Consider the following 16421-nt stretch of genomic DNA (forward strand, 5'->3'; position numbering starts at 1 on the left):
CTGAGGGTGGCTGGGTTCGATTCCTGGTGCCGGTCTTGGCAATTTTTGGATTGGAAATTGTCTCGCCTTCCCTGGGCATAAAAGTATCATCGTGTTAGCCTCATGATATACGAATGCAAAAATGGTAACTTGACTTAGAAACCTCGCAGTTTAATAACTGTGGAAGTGCTTAATGAGCACTCAGTTGTAAGGCGGCTCTGTCCTAGTGCGGGGATGTAATGCCAATAAGAAGAAGAAGGAGAATTGACGGATATCCCATCGTTATTAGCTAATTATGGAACAACTTCTTGCAAGGGCAGCTGTTGTATAATTGGTAATACGTCTAGTGTGGGTTCAATTCCCACCGGCAGCCGAAACTTTTTTCACTATATCTCATAAAAACACCTTAAAATGGCAAACTTAACTATGTGTATCAAAATTAAACAACTTTCCTAAAAAAGTAACAAAAAACCACTTGACTTCTCTCACAACACAAGTCATTAATCAAGAATCATTTTTTTGTAAAAAAATATAAAACGTGCAAATATTACAGCAGTTGAATATTCAAGTGACTAAAATGCCGTAATCTGACAAAGTGACATTTATTTTTCTTCCATTTTTTCAGAGTTTTATTTCATTTTAATGATTATGTAAGTCAAAATAGTTCAGCACTAGAAATATCTGAGTTATATCCAGCAAATTTTCTTCGGGTGAAATTTTTCTTGCTAAACGGGTTCTGGCATGTTTACACCGTTCATGACACTTTTCACCTGCTTGCTCGTCAATAAAGCTTAAAGGATGTGGCTAACAGTGTTCACTATAAAAGTTATTTCATTAGCGTGCTAATTGTGCAGATATGAATCTGAACAAATTCTGTTTACTCCTCTTGGAGTTAATATTGTCTATCCGGAATAAATTTATAACGCTTTTTATACCGAAGTTGGATTTTTCTCCAGATACAGGCTGTGGTGACTAGTGTCTCACTTGACAGGACGCGCATACTGGCTCGATACTATGTTAGTGGATATAATGAACCTATATATGACACACGACTGGCCACCAGTGACCAGCGGTGCGACAGCGATTGCTAATTACATAATCAGTGGATCACGTGTTTAGTCTTATATACACTCTCGTGCTGATAACACGCGGCTACCACACAGGCAACTTTCTCAACTTCGGAAGTAATGCGCTGGATTCGCCTAAAGATGCGCTAAACAACGCAAAAGGAACCGAGGGCAGCATCCGGCCCGCGGGCCGTACGTTGGGCAGCCCTCAACTAATCTATGTAAAATTATTGGATAAACTTAAAAATTGTTAATATCGGGACATTTTGGGGCAAAATAGAGCAATTTCGAAATTTTTTATAACATTCAATGGTCCGTGTTAATTACTCACAAATAGCTTTACACTTCATGACTGTATTTCACTAGAATCCGCTCAAAAATATGATTTTATACTTCTTTTGTTCGAAAATCGACTTGAAAATAAATCAAGGGGCAAAAGGGGCAAAATGAATATCTTCCTATTGTGTCCAGCCCACGAAATCTTCTCCAAACGATTTATCTGACTTTTTACAGCAAATAAAACATTCACAATCTGAAGCGAATGCACATACAAGGTTAAAATACTCAAACTTCCATTTACTTCCGTTATATTCATTTATGTATCAACAGATACGTATTTCGTTTTCTACTTGAAAACTTCTTCAGTGTTTTGTTTTCGACTGAAGAAAAACATTGATTTCTAACTTTAAATATAGAGTAAAATATATCACTTAGATAGGTTCGTCGTCGTCTTGTGGGTAGTAATAGTAAAAAGAGCCAGGTGAATCCGTTTCCTTGATCTTTGTTTAGTAAGTTTAATTGTTTTTATTTGTAAATTTCTAAGCTTTCTGCTACGTCAAGTTTCCAAGGATTTTGGATGTGTCTGAGAATTGATATGTTGTCTTTAGTTAAATGGTGATCTTCGATAAATATAAAGCCTGTCCACGTTAAATTTCGGACACTAAAACAATGTCCAATTGATTTGTAGCCATTTATAAGTTTGGACAAGAATGAAAACACGCTGAAAGAATCACATAAAGTGGAAAGATTCAGCTGTCATGGAAATTGATCTTCTTAGTGATTCGTGAAAATTTTTAAAAATCGCATTGGATGATGGGTGTCCGAAATTTAACGTGGACAGGCTTTATGTTCTGCTACTTTTGATTTGAAATGATAATGTAAACGTTTTTCTGTGTCTTTGGTTGCTTTTGTGACTTCTGCCAAATGTTCTTTGAACCTCGTGTCTAATGTTCGTTTTGTCTGTCCTATGTAGATTTTGTCACAGTGAGGGCATGATATTTTATAAACTCCAGATTTTCCCAAGGCGTCCATGGGGTCTTTTGTGGTTCCAAGTAATGTTTTAAGTTGGTTGTTCCTTCTGCTGAAAACTAGTTCGATACCAATTTTTTAAGTTTAGCACGTCTGGTTCAGTTATGATCTAAATGGAAGTAAATGGAAGTTTGAAGTATTTTAACCTTGTAACATTTTTCCCTAAGACGCTCAATATTAATTATTTCAGAATGCACAAAGTTCTGTTGTGTTCCGACGTGTTCCAATGCTAGTTTGAATCAATTGTAAAATGGTCCATTCAAGTCAATTTTCCATGAAAACTGTTACGGAAAACATTACAGCGACAAGCTTTATTTCAGAAATCTGTTACTAAAATCAATGTATGATTTTTTTCCATTCATATCCAATAGCTGTGTTGTCCAATTGATCATCTATGAACAATAGTTGTCTGTTGCCGTGGGTAATTCCGACGGGCCTGAAAGGGTTAATAGCGTGAACGCGTATGATGAGCGATGGAGCGAACGCGTTCCGTTTTGTTGTTGCTCAATGTTGACACACATACATGAGGGAGCTAATTGAAGCAAAAGCGGTAGAAAAAGGAACGGCCATAACAGATTTGTTGATGGTTCTGTACAGAAGGAATGAAGAAAGATGGTTTTCTTTCTAGTGGAATGAAATGTGTGTATAATAGTATAATTGTGAAAGATTGAATGTGAGAATTTGTTGAGTATTGTGGATATTGTAGTGTAGTGTAGATGATGTATTCATTGTGTTATTCGTAGATCATTGCTGTAGTGAAGTCTTTGTATTGAAGTCCCTGTTTCGTCATCGTCTTGCATAGATCATATTACCGTTACTTACCGTGAGTTTGTTTTTTGGTAGTTTGTAAATTTGTTTGTAACTAAATTAATTGTTTGTTTAGAATCGTCCGCTAGTCTGAAGACAAATAGCAGGAAAAGGTTTGTTGAGGAAGAAAACTAGATTGTATGTTTATTGTATTTTATTTTTTATGTTATTATTCAAGAAAATATATTTTTAGTTGAGTTCGTTCACCAACCCACTTTCTTGATCGTTTTTTTTGCGCCCGGAGGGTGTAACAGTTGTCTATTACAACATGCCACTAAAATGCGATTTTTTTTAGAAAAACTCAGATAAATCCACCTAGCGGTGACGATGCCTTTCTCGATTCAATTCCTTGGTTTTGCCTTACTGTGATACACATCATAAATAATTGCCTACATTACTACATTACAGCCTACATTGATTATATTCGGTGAAGAATTACTATATGAAAAAGTAGCTAATATTTTTGGGTTTTCGTGTGCACAAACACACACACACATACGCACACACACATACACACGGACAGACAGACATTTGTTCAGCTCGACAAGCTAAGTCGATTGCTATATAACATCATGGGCCTCCGAGATTTCTATAAAAAGTTCGATTTAGGAGCAAAATGATAGCCTTTCGGTACAACTTTGTTGTACGAGCCTTTACGTATACTTAGTATAAGAGAAAGGCAAAATTTATAAATAAATGCTGCAAAAGAGTCAATCTTTTTTTTTGCCTTTCTCTTATACTAAGTATACGTAAAGGCTATATGATCACTCCAAAACCAAACTTTTGATAGAAGGCTCGGAGACCCATAGTGTTATATACCAATCGACTCAGCTCGACGAATTGAGGTGATGTCTGTTTGTGTGTATGTATGTATGTGTGTGCATGTGTGTATGTATACAAAATTTTGTAGACACACTTTTTGGAACTTAGCATTGGCCGAATCACTCGCAACAAGTTCCATTCGACTGAGAATCCTGTCCCATTGTTTGCTATTGAAAATTATACTATTGGATCCAGATTGGACTATGGGATCAGAAGTTATGGTCAAAATTTTATGTTCTATGTGTAAAACACGTCAAAAAGCACTTACTCATATTTTTGACGTAGAATTATGTCTTTCGGTAAGATAGGGGGGTCATTTCAAAGTTTCGACTTTGGTGCCGTCACGAAAAGAGGTCAGGAAGTACGAGCCAATAACTCATCCGTTTTTCAGCGGATTCCGGAGATTTTGGTATGAATCGATCAGTAAACTCTCTAAGATTATTTACAACTATTGTAACCGTCTAAGACGAATTAAGTACTCTCTATTTAATTCCACCAATTAATTTTCGATATCTTTGCAGATACGTATTTCGACCACAACTGTGTGGTCGTCTTTAGTGTCTCGTACTTGACTCGACTTGAGTCGAGTAAAGTACGAGACACTGAAGACGACCACACAGTTGTTGAATACATTCCACACGGTTGAATACATTCCACTAAAAGAGCTTTATATATTTTTCTAAACTATTGTAAACAATTTGTTCAATGCATTTAACTATTGAAAAAATCAATTTCGCCAACCAATGTTGAAATTGCACTTTAACAGAAAATTGACTACATTTCGGCTATTAGCCATCCGGCATGAACATGCATAAAATGTTGACGATCAAATTTCGTATCCGCCCTCGAACTATACGTAATTCTACGTTCAATTTGCGGTCGTATCTTTGATACAACCCTCTACTTATTTTTTGTATTTATTTTCTTTACACGAGAAAGGCACCAACACTGCTAGGTGGATTAATCAGGGGTTTTATTTTTTTTGCTATTTCAAGTTTTTAATAGTATGTTGTTATAATAATACCTGAAAAATAAAAGAAAGTATCTTTTAGAAAAACAAATTGTACTACATATTTAAGATTTTTGCTGATTACAAACCTTGACCTTCCCACTAGGCTAATTCTCATTGTCTTCATCACTTTCCGGCTCGCTGTACTCACTGTCGTTTTCATTCGAACTGAAGCATTCCATGTCAACCAAAAGGGTCCAATCGTCATTAGATAATGGTTGATTTCTTTTATCCGGTTGGGACCTTAGCAAGGAAATGAGGGGGTCTGATGATTCTAATAGACGATGTAGAAGATCTGTGTTCGTTGTTATCCACGAAAACTTCCGAGTATGGTCTATTCTGTAGCGTTTTATATCTTTATTTCTGCTTTCTTGGGCTTCCCCTGATAGCTGCCAATGGGCACCGAAAACGACAATCCGATCCATGTATAAGTAATGTATGTACAGCAGTTGGAAGGTAATACCAGAGATAAACGCTAAAAAATTTACTTCCGGTTTTGAGACAATAATTCTCAAATCGTGTACAGTTGATTCCTAGACCCGACGATAGAACTTCAAGTATTATTTTACATCTGTATAGCAGAGATGCACCTAAGCCAGTTATTTTGGCAGATTTTTCCCAGTTTTGAAAAAAAAAACTGCGCGCACTATTTTCATCGTTAGATGTACCAGACCTTCCTGAATGGGGCTTATCTATAATCAGGCCCATTTCGATTCGAAAACGAATTTGAATTTGTTTCTTCCTGCTCTGTACAATATTCTTATCTGACCCTGTAACTCGCCATTTTTGGATGCCCAATCGATATGAGACGTAAAACGGACATCTCAATATCATTTAATTGCGATGATGTTGCGCCACAAATATAACATCTTTGTGCTGATTTTGTTGATGTCACTGAGTTGCATACCTTGCCGTCCACCATAGTCATAAGCATTTTGTACGAAACCTTAATGTTTTGCCCGTTTCTTGATATACAACTAGGTTGTAGTTCCAGAATTTGTTTTTCAATGTGTTCTTTCTCTAAAATCGAAATCTCGGCTGTCTCGACCAAAAACTGGATGTGTAGCAGCCAGCAATATCGTGTTGAAGATGGTCGAGGGTTCTAAAAAAAGCACTTCTCACCGCTCTGCGCACGAACAGGAACGATAGATGTTACCAGCAAGTTAGAGTCCGTTTTAGTTCTATCGTCTGAATCGAACATTTGCTTGAACTCACTATGGCCTGAACTACCATCAAAGCCCCATTTTATGGTAAGAATTATGGGCTGTAATTCGCTATCTGAAAATTCTTCCAGCTTATGAATACCTGCGTCAATTATCCGTGAAGTGGTTTGATCTAAAAGATCCTGAAGATTAATTTCGATCGATGTTTCTGTCACAATTATTCATTTGGGTTGGGATAGCAACACAGATAGAAAAATCCACTGAAATTTACGCTGAAAATCATGCACATAAATGGAACGTCATTATTAGCGTACTTCCACACGAGAAGTAGCCTTAATGTATACAATATTTGTCGTGAATCGTCGATATTGCATACAAGTTGTAAGAAATATTGTTAGGAAGAAGGCCATTTCAGCGTAGAATAGCGTAAATTTCCGCATGTCAAGTTTTACGCGGTGTTTATTTTTCATTATTTTTTTCTGTGAATCTTTTTTAGCCACCAGTACATCGTAATAGCTAGGGTATAAATTTGCATTCCTTAGCTTAGCTCCTTTTTTAATATTAATGTATTGCGATTTCGTCATATTAGCATCCAAAATCAACGCTAACGCTTCATTCTTAGTATATGATACTAATTTCGGTGAACGTTTACTCCGCAAAATTGATATCATTTCTTTTGCACGTGTAGGGGTAGAGCAAACAGCTTCTTTAACCAGAAATGATTCATTCACGTTATTTTCCTCACGAAGTTTCATTTGAGCGGCATAGGAAAGCTCATTTGCGGTATATTCACGACGTTACTTAGACGTTTTTCTTCTTTTGACGCTTTCCGAACAATCGGAAAAAGATAATATTTTTCGACCACATTTAGCTCTATTAGATGTCGATGCAATCTGAATCAGAATTGATTCGGGCAATTTGAACGGTCGATCAAAAAATTGAGCATTCCTTTCAAACAAATGAGTCGTTGTTCGATGTTCCATGATCCAAATAGTTTGAATTGTTTGCACAGCATTCCTATACCTAGCTTTTGAAACTTCCAACTGAATATCAGGCGTGATATCGGTATTAATTTTATAATTTTTTTGATTTTTGGAAATAACTCAGCACTCTTAGCCCTGGCAATTTCTAACAGTTTAAAGTCATATCTTTCAGATTGTGACTGTTTTGTTTGCCGCTTCTCGCCGCTTTTTATGCTAGATTGTTATGAAAATTGACTATTTTTAACAAAAATTCCTTCATAATGTCAAAGTTATGAAGGATTTTTTGTAAAAAATAGATGAAGAGTTAGATCAAAGTAATCTTTGAAACATACAGTTTTTTTTGTCACTGCGAACAACTTTCTAGAACAAACCTTGCTTCCAAAATCAATGTTTGAAAAGTTATGATCAAAATATGCTTTCTAGGGGTCATTCATACAAAACGTACCATAACTGCTCAATCAATCGTTTTACAAATTTCGTTTCTTCAGCAAAGTTGCTCCAATTCGCATTCTTTATAATATAGCAGAGATTTTTTTTTATTTGTATCATCTCAATGAAATTTTTACTCCACACCGCCCTTCTAGGTGGACAGATCATTGATGTTTCATGTCAAATGACAGCACATAGAATACCCTTCGATTCATCCCAAGAGACTATGTATCTAAAACCTATCTTTCATACCGAAAAATAAAAAACGCACGTTTTCGAGGCTCCTGAACCAGTGTGCGGTGTTAGGGCGCAATCGTTAATGCGAACATATTTATATTCGTTTAGTTACTGCAAATAAATTCTTTTTCGAGCCCCTATAATCAAGCGGGTATCTCAAGCATACCACATCGTTATATTGCTGCATGATTGAGTGTTTGATTTTGGTAAAATATCGATAGCAAAAATGTGCATAAAAATGCCTCACCATAACAAAAAGGTGGTAGATAATTGACACTGTTGCAGGCTTCGGAATTCTCACTCATATGAATAAAAACCTGCGATTAATCTATTTAGCGGAGTGTGATTCTTCATGGTCCCCTTGTGAGGAAGTATTCTCACACAACATTTTTATACGGATAGAATGGCGGGTGATAAATTGAGCGCCGGATCGCCGGATAATTTAATTTTAATTCACAAATTTTCCTTCTCATCGCCTCATCAGATAAATTTTATAAGCATACTAGCAAAACAAATCCAGCTTTGCCCGGATGTTGAAAATGTCACAATGAATTATTTGCACCGCACTCTAGATCAATTTTCGTCCGTTTGTTTTGATTTCCTCAACACCTGACTCTAAATTGCTTTCTAATGGTTTTCTACATTTCCCTGTTAAATTCACTAACTTTTTGCATATACAAACCTTGCAGATCTCAAAACGAATCGATAAGCGAAAAAATATTGCAAATCGATCCACCCGTCCGTGAGTTAAATCGTCAGGAAGGAAATCTCAACTCATTTTTAGTATATAGATTTACAAAAAATTAGGACCGCAACGGGGTTCGAACCCAAAACAATTTTAAAATGTTCAGAGCGCCCACTAAAACCACGCCGCCACATGAATTGATGGAAAGCAATGGGAAAAACTGCTGTATTGAACCTTCTGCTTATCGTGGCTCATCGTCAGATTCAATCAGCTTGGAGAGGCAAAGTGAGCAGTATTTGATTTTCGCGAAACATGGGAAGAAGGATCGCTTGTGCCGGAGTTTATCGCACTGTAATTTATCCGGATAAAATGCATGGTGGAGTGATCTGTTGTCGCGTGAGTGAGTGAGAAATCCGAACCCTGCACTGTTGTTTACATTATAGAACCAAATCCAGATATCACTCATTTCTGGGTAGGGCTTCAGTGCTCCGCTTTCACCCCTGGGGAGAGCCAGCCAGTTTATTTATGTTTTGCACCGAAAATTAATTTTTCACCCACACACGCCCGTTTCAAATCACTCAGAGACTGAGGGAAATTGTATTGCCGTCTTTTTTTTCTCACGGAAATCTCACTCAATTTTCGTAAAAAGTGGAACTAGGGTAAAAGATCCAATAGTGGAGGAACTAAGCACGTCACTACACTCATTTCTCGATTACATCTAATCTAAACTTCATTTTGCTTACCTGGAGGGTGCATCCGAAAGTTTATTAAATCTATTTCATTCAAAAAGTATTGAAACTGTATCAGGATCAGAAAATTAATCCTCCAATTATTGGTGCAGTGTTCCAATAGTTGTGGTATTTTGTTATTCTTGTTCCTATAGTTGCGAATCCCATAGGTTTTATACGGGATTCGCAACTATGGGAACACTACCGCAACTATTGGTGTAAAGGCGAGAAAAAATAAGATGTTTTTAAGATACTTTACCAATTTAAAAGGAATTCCAAAACTTTTTCGTCTCTATCGTGTTATGACAGGTCAACTAATTGGCTGGTAAGGTGGGTTGCTGCGTTTAATTAGTAGAATTTCTGAAATCAGCACTACCGCAACTATAGGAACACCCACGACTATCGGAACTTTTACCCTACCTAGTGGAACAAAATTTGAGTAGTTCCACTTTTTACGAAAATTGAGTAAGATTTCCGTGAGATAAAAAGAGACGGCAATACAATTTCACTCAGTCTCTGAGTGATTTGAAACGGGTGTGCACCTTCTTCTCGTCTATAAATTTGGCAGGTTGAAACACCTAGCTATGTATTTATCTTGTCCGCCTGGAAAGCAGTGTTGCATAAAATGGGGATTCGAGGCTGTCAAGGAATTTGTCTACCGCTGCTGTCAAAAAATATTCACACCCGCAGCGCAGCAAATGTATCATGTACCACTCATAAGACCAGTGATCCTTCACGGACATGGTACTTAGACCATGCTAGAGGAGGACTTGCAAGCATCCGAGGTATTCAAGAAACACGTGCCCAAGAACATCTGTGCGGTGTGCAAGAGAGTGGTGCATGTCGGCGAAGGATGGACTTAGAGCTCGGCCAACTCTACCAAACCCATAGCTGTCACATTCATAGAGGAACTGTCAATTGGCGGTGAAATCAGCTGATTTTAATCGCCTCGTGAAAAGCTTCTTGTGAGCTTTTCGTCTTTTCTGCCTTTCATAGGACATCACAGTACCAATCACAATGTCACTCATGATTACCGTATATGCATCGCTATCTCATTCCACCTTTTGACATGCCATCATTACACAAGCCTACTGCAAGAAAAACAGAACGTCGAACGTGTCATTCCCCGAGAAAGATAGACTGCCAAAAATATCTATATAAGATATAGGGGAACGGTTCGCCACTTCATCTCATAGCTCCTATTTCCATCCCATTAAAAACAAAGCAATGGAAAGGAATTTGATTTGTTTATTATTTTTGTGATTTTTTTCAGCAGTGAGCACGCGTGTTGACAAAAAGAAGCGACGAATTTGGTGCCGTATTTCTTTGTTTATCGATGAGATGGATATATGTACAGTGAGATGGAAAACGGAACAGTTCCCCTATGTGTCGCCGTTATAGATTTTTGCAATAGCTCCACCCTAATATAATCGATATAGAATCACACATAAATTAAATATTTGCTAATTCGAGACCACACATAAAGTTTATTTGGATATATATTTTATAAGTAGTTCACGTGGAAAATGGTTATGTGTGCGCTGATATACATCATAAGTGAAATCTATGGATTTTTGCCATTAAATATGTGTGGATTTTTAGTAGTGTAGAGAAGTAATTTATTTGAGAAACTTTTTCTGTGAAGTTTGAAGTGGGTATTCTTGCCTGACAACTTTCATGAATAAGTCGGCATGCCATAAGATGCGATTACATTTATTATGATGTAAGATGTTTTATTACATGGTAGTACAAGAATTCACCCAATATGTACTGTACACCCTTATTCACGAGACCACAACCAAGATTTTTTATGTGCAGGTTATCCGACTTCGTCAATAGATGGGAATAACCAACGCGGGGAAACATACATTTTCAGTGCAAAACGTAAACAAACGAGCATAAATTCCATACAAAAATCCAAGATGGCTGAGTTGGGGATATTGACAAGTCGGATAACCTGTACATAACAAAATCTTGACCACAACAACAACCCATTGCACTAGTTAGCACGCCTTATTTCCTCCTAATCGATCTGTCAGCCCGCACATTGATAATGACTTTGATAATCCAAAAACTCATCAGCTTTTGATTGACCAGGATAGGCTGTCGATCAACCGGTGCCAACTCTGACGAACAGACGATATGCGTTTTTCAATTTGCATTCATAACCACACATCTCACGGTGCTTCTTTTCGGTGCTCCATTGCAGATTTTCGGCTAATCCGAACGTTGCAGCTGACGGAAATAGTCGTGCCGGACGTGGTCGATGTGCGCGATACGCCCACACTGTCCTGCAGCTACGACATGGGAACGCACACGCTCAACTCGGTCAAGTGGTACAAAGACGATAGCGAGTTCTTCAGGTGAGTCCAGTGGTGTCTCTTGTCATTCCAGTTTTAAACGACGGCCATTGACGTAGCTAGGAGACTAAACTTATTAGATGCAGATTTTGATTTGAAATTATCATCCAAATTATGCTGAATGAAGTAGTAAACTAATTCACTGAGTGCTGAAGTGGCTGAACCCTTCATAGCATTTCGATGTTTTACTCCTGACTACATCGATGATGACGACCGAATGACCAAACGGACGACAACTCCAACCAGTAGTGGCAGATGTTTTGACACTGATTGGATTTTTCGATAATTGCTGCCCGCCCGTTTTCGACGACCATCGACACGATGACCAGCTGACTCTGAAGAGGGCCTCGGCCAGATCTTGCTATCTATCCGCCGCCATTCAAGTTCATCTTCCGGCTCCGTCCTATATCGGATTATGTTTGCTACTTTGCATTCTCTGTTTTCCTCCCGGAAAACTCTCGTCCACAGGTACTCGCCGATGATGGAGCAGAACGTGCGGACGTTCCCGGTCGAAGGGGTCACCGTCGTGCGGGACTCGCCGGAGCACTATTGCAACCGATTTATGTGCAGCATCCAGCTGCAGAGGCTCAACATCAAGTCGAGTGGGACCTACCGGTGCGAGGTCAGCGGGGACGCGCCGGAATTCAAGCTGGCGCACGGCGTCTACAACATGACGGTTGCCGGTGAGTACCCACTTCGGAGCATTGTCATTGTTTGAATATTGAGCGGGGTTCAACGGAATGGTTATAATACCCACATAATTAAAGGAATGCAGCAAGATTTTGTGTCGAATCGAATAACATTTTCGTAGAACTAGGGTTGCTTCTGAGGTAATATCGATATGTCTGTCAATCATCATGATCACGTCTATCAATCAATGTATGCTCTATTGAGTATTATTTTTATACACCATTATATACCGAAAGGAAAATGTTCACCTTGAAAACGATTTTCAGATTCACTATTAAAAGTAATGCATATTGGTTGTTAAGATCCAAAATTAAGAAGGAGCGATTAAATTTATTTGGGTTATCCTGTTCTCAACACTAAGTGGCATTTTCAGTACAAATAAGCAAAAAATGTATGAAAATCATGGAAATGACATCTGGTAGTGGATTCCAAACCAACCCCATCCAATCCGATCTTTCTTTACTGTAGGCAGCCATCTTCCATTGTTGGCTAGTTTTGAGTGTTCAAACCATATTGTGTTTTAACTGCGAGTGAATTGGTTTTTGTGCTGCAGGAGACATCAGCAAAAGACTTTTTTGCATGAATGGTAAGTTATCTTTATTGCTCATGTCGTTGGCTACATTGCACACTACTAAGATTAGGTCCTTATGGAGTACGACGTTTCTGTCTGTCTGGCGGAGCGTTTTCGTTTTTCAGAAGCACCATTTTCGAACAAGGTTGTATAGTTGCGAGATACTTCCTTTGCCATCTTTTCCAAAATAACTGAAATAGTTTCTGCGTTTGTTGCCAATGCCGTAGGCGGTTGAAAGGATTCCCAGTTGTATCGGAATCCTTTTCGATGATGACTTAATTAAAAAGTGCCCCGGAGTAAGTACGTCAAATTTACAATGTTATGAAAACACTTCCCAGAGGCTTCCCTGCCTCTTGAAAGGAGGCTTTCAGGGTTCTTGAAAGGAGTCTTCCGAGCCTCTTGAAAGGAGGCTTCCGTGCCATTGAAAGGAGGCTTCCGGGCCTCTTGAAAGGAGACTTACGAGCCTCTTGAAGGGAGGCTTCCAGGCCTCTTGAAAGGAGGCTTCTGGCCTCTCGAAAGGAGGCTTCCGGGCCTCTCGAAAGGAGGCTTCCGGGCCTCTTGAAAGGAGGCTTACGAGCCTCTTGAAAGGAGGCTTCCGGGCCTCTTGAAAGGAGGCTTCCGGGCCTCTTGAAAGGAGGCTTCCGGGCCTCTTGAAAGGAGGCTTCTGAGCCTCTTGAAAGGAGGCTTCCGGGCCTCTTGAAAGGAGGCTTCCGGGCCTCTTGAAAGGAGGCTTCCGGGCCTCTTGAAAGGAGGCTTCCGGGCCTCTTGAAAGGAGGCTTCCGGGCCTCTTGAAAGGAGGCTTCCGGGCCTCTTGAAAGGAGGCTTCCGGGCCTCTTGAAAGGAGGCTAAATCAATGCATGCTCCTTTATGGACAATAAACCACAATTTAGTTAGCTTCTTCTTCAGATACGTGGTTGATCTGCCACTCACGAAGCGAGATGAATCTTTTATTACTTCTTTCGAGATTGTCATTCTACCATAATGGTTGAGTCCCGCTGTCGAGCCCTCTCAGACAGTACATTCCATCCCCTAACTTCTACGTAAATCCCGCATGCATCCACGGGGGAAGTTATGACGTCATTAGATAAATTCCTTCGAAAGTTCCTCTAGGAACTCCTTCGGAAGTTTCTCCAGCAATTCCGTCGGAAGTTCCTCCAAGAATTCTGTTGGAAGTTCCTCCAGGAATTCCATCAGAAGTTCTTCCAGGAATTCCTTTGAAAGTTCCTTCGCAATTTCCCGGTGTTGAACTTAGTCTGTAGATTAAAAAAACACCTTAATAAAGACTAAAAAAAAAAAACTTCGCAAGTTCCTCCAGGAATTTCATCAGAAGTTCTTCCAGGAATTCCATCGGATATTCCACCAGGAATTCCTTTGAAAATTCCTCTTGAATTCCTTCCCAAGTTGCTTCAGGAATTCCTTCGGAAGTTCCCCCCGGAATACCTCCGAAATTTCTTCCAGGAATTCCTCCGGAAGTTCCTACAGAAATTTCTCCGGAAGTTCCTCCAGGAATTCCTCGGAAGGAACTTCCGGAGGAACTTCCAGAGGAATTCTTGGAGGAACTTCTGGGGGAATTTCTGGAGGAATTTCCGGAGGAATTTCTGGAGGAATTTTCGGAGAAACTTCCGGAGGAACAACCGCAGGAATCCCTGGAGGAACTTTCGGAGGAATCCCTGGAGGAACTTCTGGAGGAATCCCTGGAGGAACTTCCGGAGGAATTCCTGGAGGAACTCCCAGAGGAATCCCTGGAGAAACTTCCGCAGGAATTCCTGGCGGAACTTCCGGAGGAATCCCTGGAGGAACTTCCGAAAGAATCCCTGGAGGAACTTCCGGAGGAATCCCTGGAGGAACTTCCGGAGGAATTCCTGGAGGAACTTCCGGAGGAATTCCTGGAAGAACTTCCGGAAGAATTCCTGGAGGAACTTTCGGAGGAATTCCTGGAGGAACTCCCGGAGGAATTCGTTGATGATGTTTAAAAAGAAATCATGGAGAATCTTTCGGAGGAACTTCCGGAGGAATTCCTGGAGGAACTTCCGGTGGAAATGCAGATGTTTTTTTAGTATAAACTGTCGACAAACCGCTTGCCGTTCCGTTGCCGCACTCCTTTGTGTTTCCCTCTTAACTTCTTTTGGGGGGTCAATAAAAAGAAAATTTACGAATCGACCATTTTTGCGAACGTTCCGGATCTTCCATGGGTCCATCTGGTGGCTACTATGGTCCGTGTGTGGTCCTATTCCATACTCAGGGTTGGACAACAAATCAAGATAAAATTTTCAAAACGACTTATCTGCTTTTGTAAACAAAGATTCAAACGACGATTTGACGAATACGATAGCTCTCCCACGCAAACCAACACCACCAATAGGTAGGTGAAGGTTTCCGCTACTTGTTGATGGTGCTGGTTTACGTGGGAGAGCTATCAGATTCGTCAAATCGTCGTTTGAATCTTTGTTTACAAAAGCAGATAAGTCGTTTTGAAAATTTTGTCTTGAAATGGTTCTTAAAAATTTCGGAGTTCCATGATGAAATTAAAGAAATGACCTTTTTTATGTATGTTCCGGATCTTTTTGCAGCCCACTTGGTAACTACAATGTTTTTGATGTGGCTACCAAATCAATTCCGTACTCAAGGTTTGATAATGAATGATTCGCTCTACGATGACATTTTTTAATTGACGTTTTCATGGATGTTTCGGATCTTCCAGGGGTGGCCACAATGGTCCGTGTGTGTCACAACATCAATTCCGTACTCAAATTTGCTGGAGGCGGAGTCAAAGTTGTACAACATGTTGGAGCGTGTGTGGGGCCCCTTATACACGCTGATCAAGATTATTATTTCAAGAAAAAAATAATTAAGACACTTTGTGAACGGAAATAAAAAGAATTTAGAAGAAATCTAACAAATCTGGCGAAAAATATTTGTATTTGTTCTTTCTAGTTCAGACCGCCGAAGTGTTAAGATATCAAAAGTTTTATAACCAAGTGAATTTCTCGAAGTGAATTGAGAATAATTTGAAACAAATAAAATGTAACCAATAGTAGTGAAAGTGACTTAAAATAACGATATTTTTTAAAGCTACTTTCAGTAATAAATTGAAGAAATTCGCCAAAAATCGTGGTGCACGATGGAAAAATAATAAAAATTGTAAGCACATGCTCTAGATTTTGCTTGTTTTGTAATGTTAAACAATCAATATCTTCAGTAATAATACGTGAGTGAGAATTAGACTAAATTATACTAGTAGAAGTAAAAAAGGATTTGTGCAGAATAATCGGAATACGTGAGGTAAATTGGTTTACTGTCGGTGTGCTATTTATTTGTGCTAATGAAATTTGGGTCACAGTGGCAGCTGTGGAAGATAGGAGTGGAATTACTACTCGATGAGCCAATGAACGCATCTGTTAAAGTTGGTAAATCCGTTGTTCTCGTGTGCTCTCCTTGACGGTATCTGTGTGCCATGAATTTGAAGTTATTTGAATTCTCGTTTGGCAGTGTGTAATATGCATAACATCCATTGCCGAAATCTGTCTTTTCGATCTAACGTCTGACGTGACTAGCCATACGCAACCGCGCCAACGCGGCATAA

At 39.2% G+C, this 16421-nt stretch overlaps 1 protein-coding gene across 1 annotated transcript in view; it reads left to right on the forward strand.

Annotated features, from left to right (window-relative positions):
• Positions 1-16421, forward strand: part of LOC134211945 (uncharacterized) — an 88769-nt gene that overhangs the window by 21192 nt on the left and 51156 nt on the right. Inside the window, exons 2-3 of the mRNA XM_062689359.1 lie at positions 11427-11580; positions 12046-12260. Coding sequence (XP_062545343.1) covers positions 11427-11580; positions 12046-12260 — 369 coding nt within the window. The remainder of the gene's footprint in view (positions 1-11426; positions 11581-12045; positions 12261-16421) is intronic.

The sequence above is a fragment of the Armigeres subalbatus genome, chromosome 1 (assembly GCF_024139115.2).
Source record: "Armigeres subalbatus isolate Guangzhou_Male chromosome 1, GZ_Asu_2, whole genome shotgun sequence".
In the NCBI taxonomy this organism is placed as follows: domain Eukaryota; kingdom Metazoa; phylum Arthropoda; class Insecta; order Diptera; family Culicidae; genus Armigeres; species Armigeres subalbatus.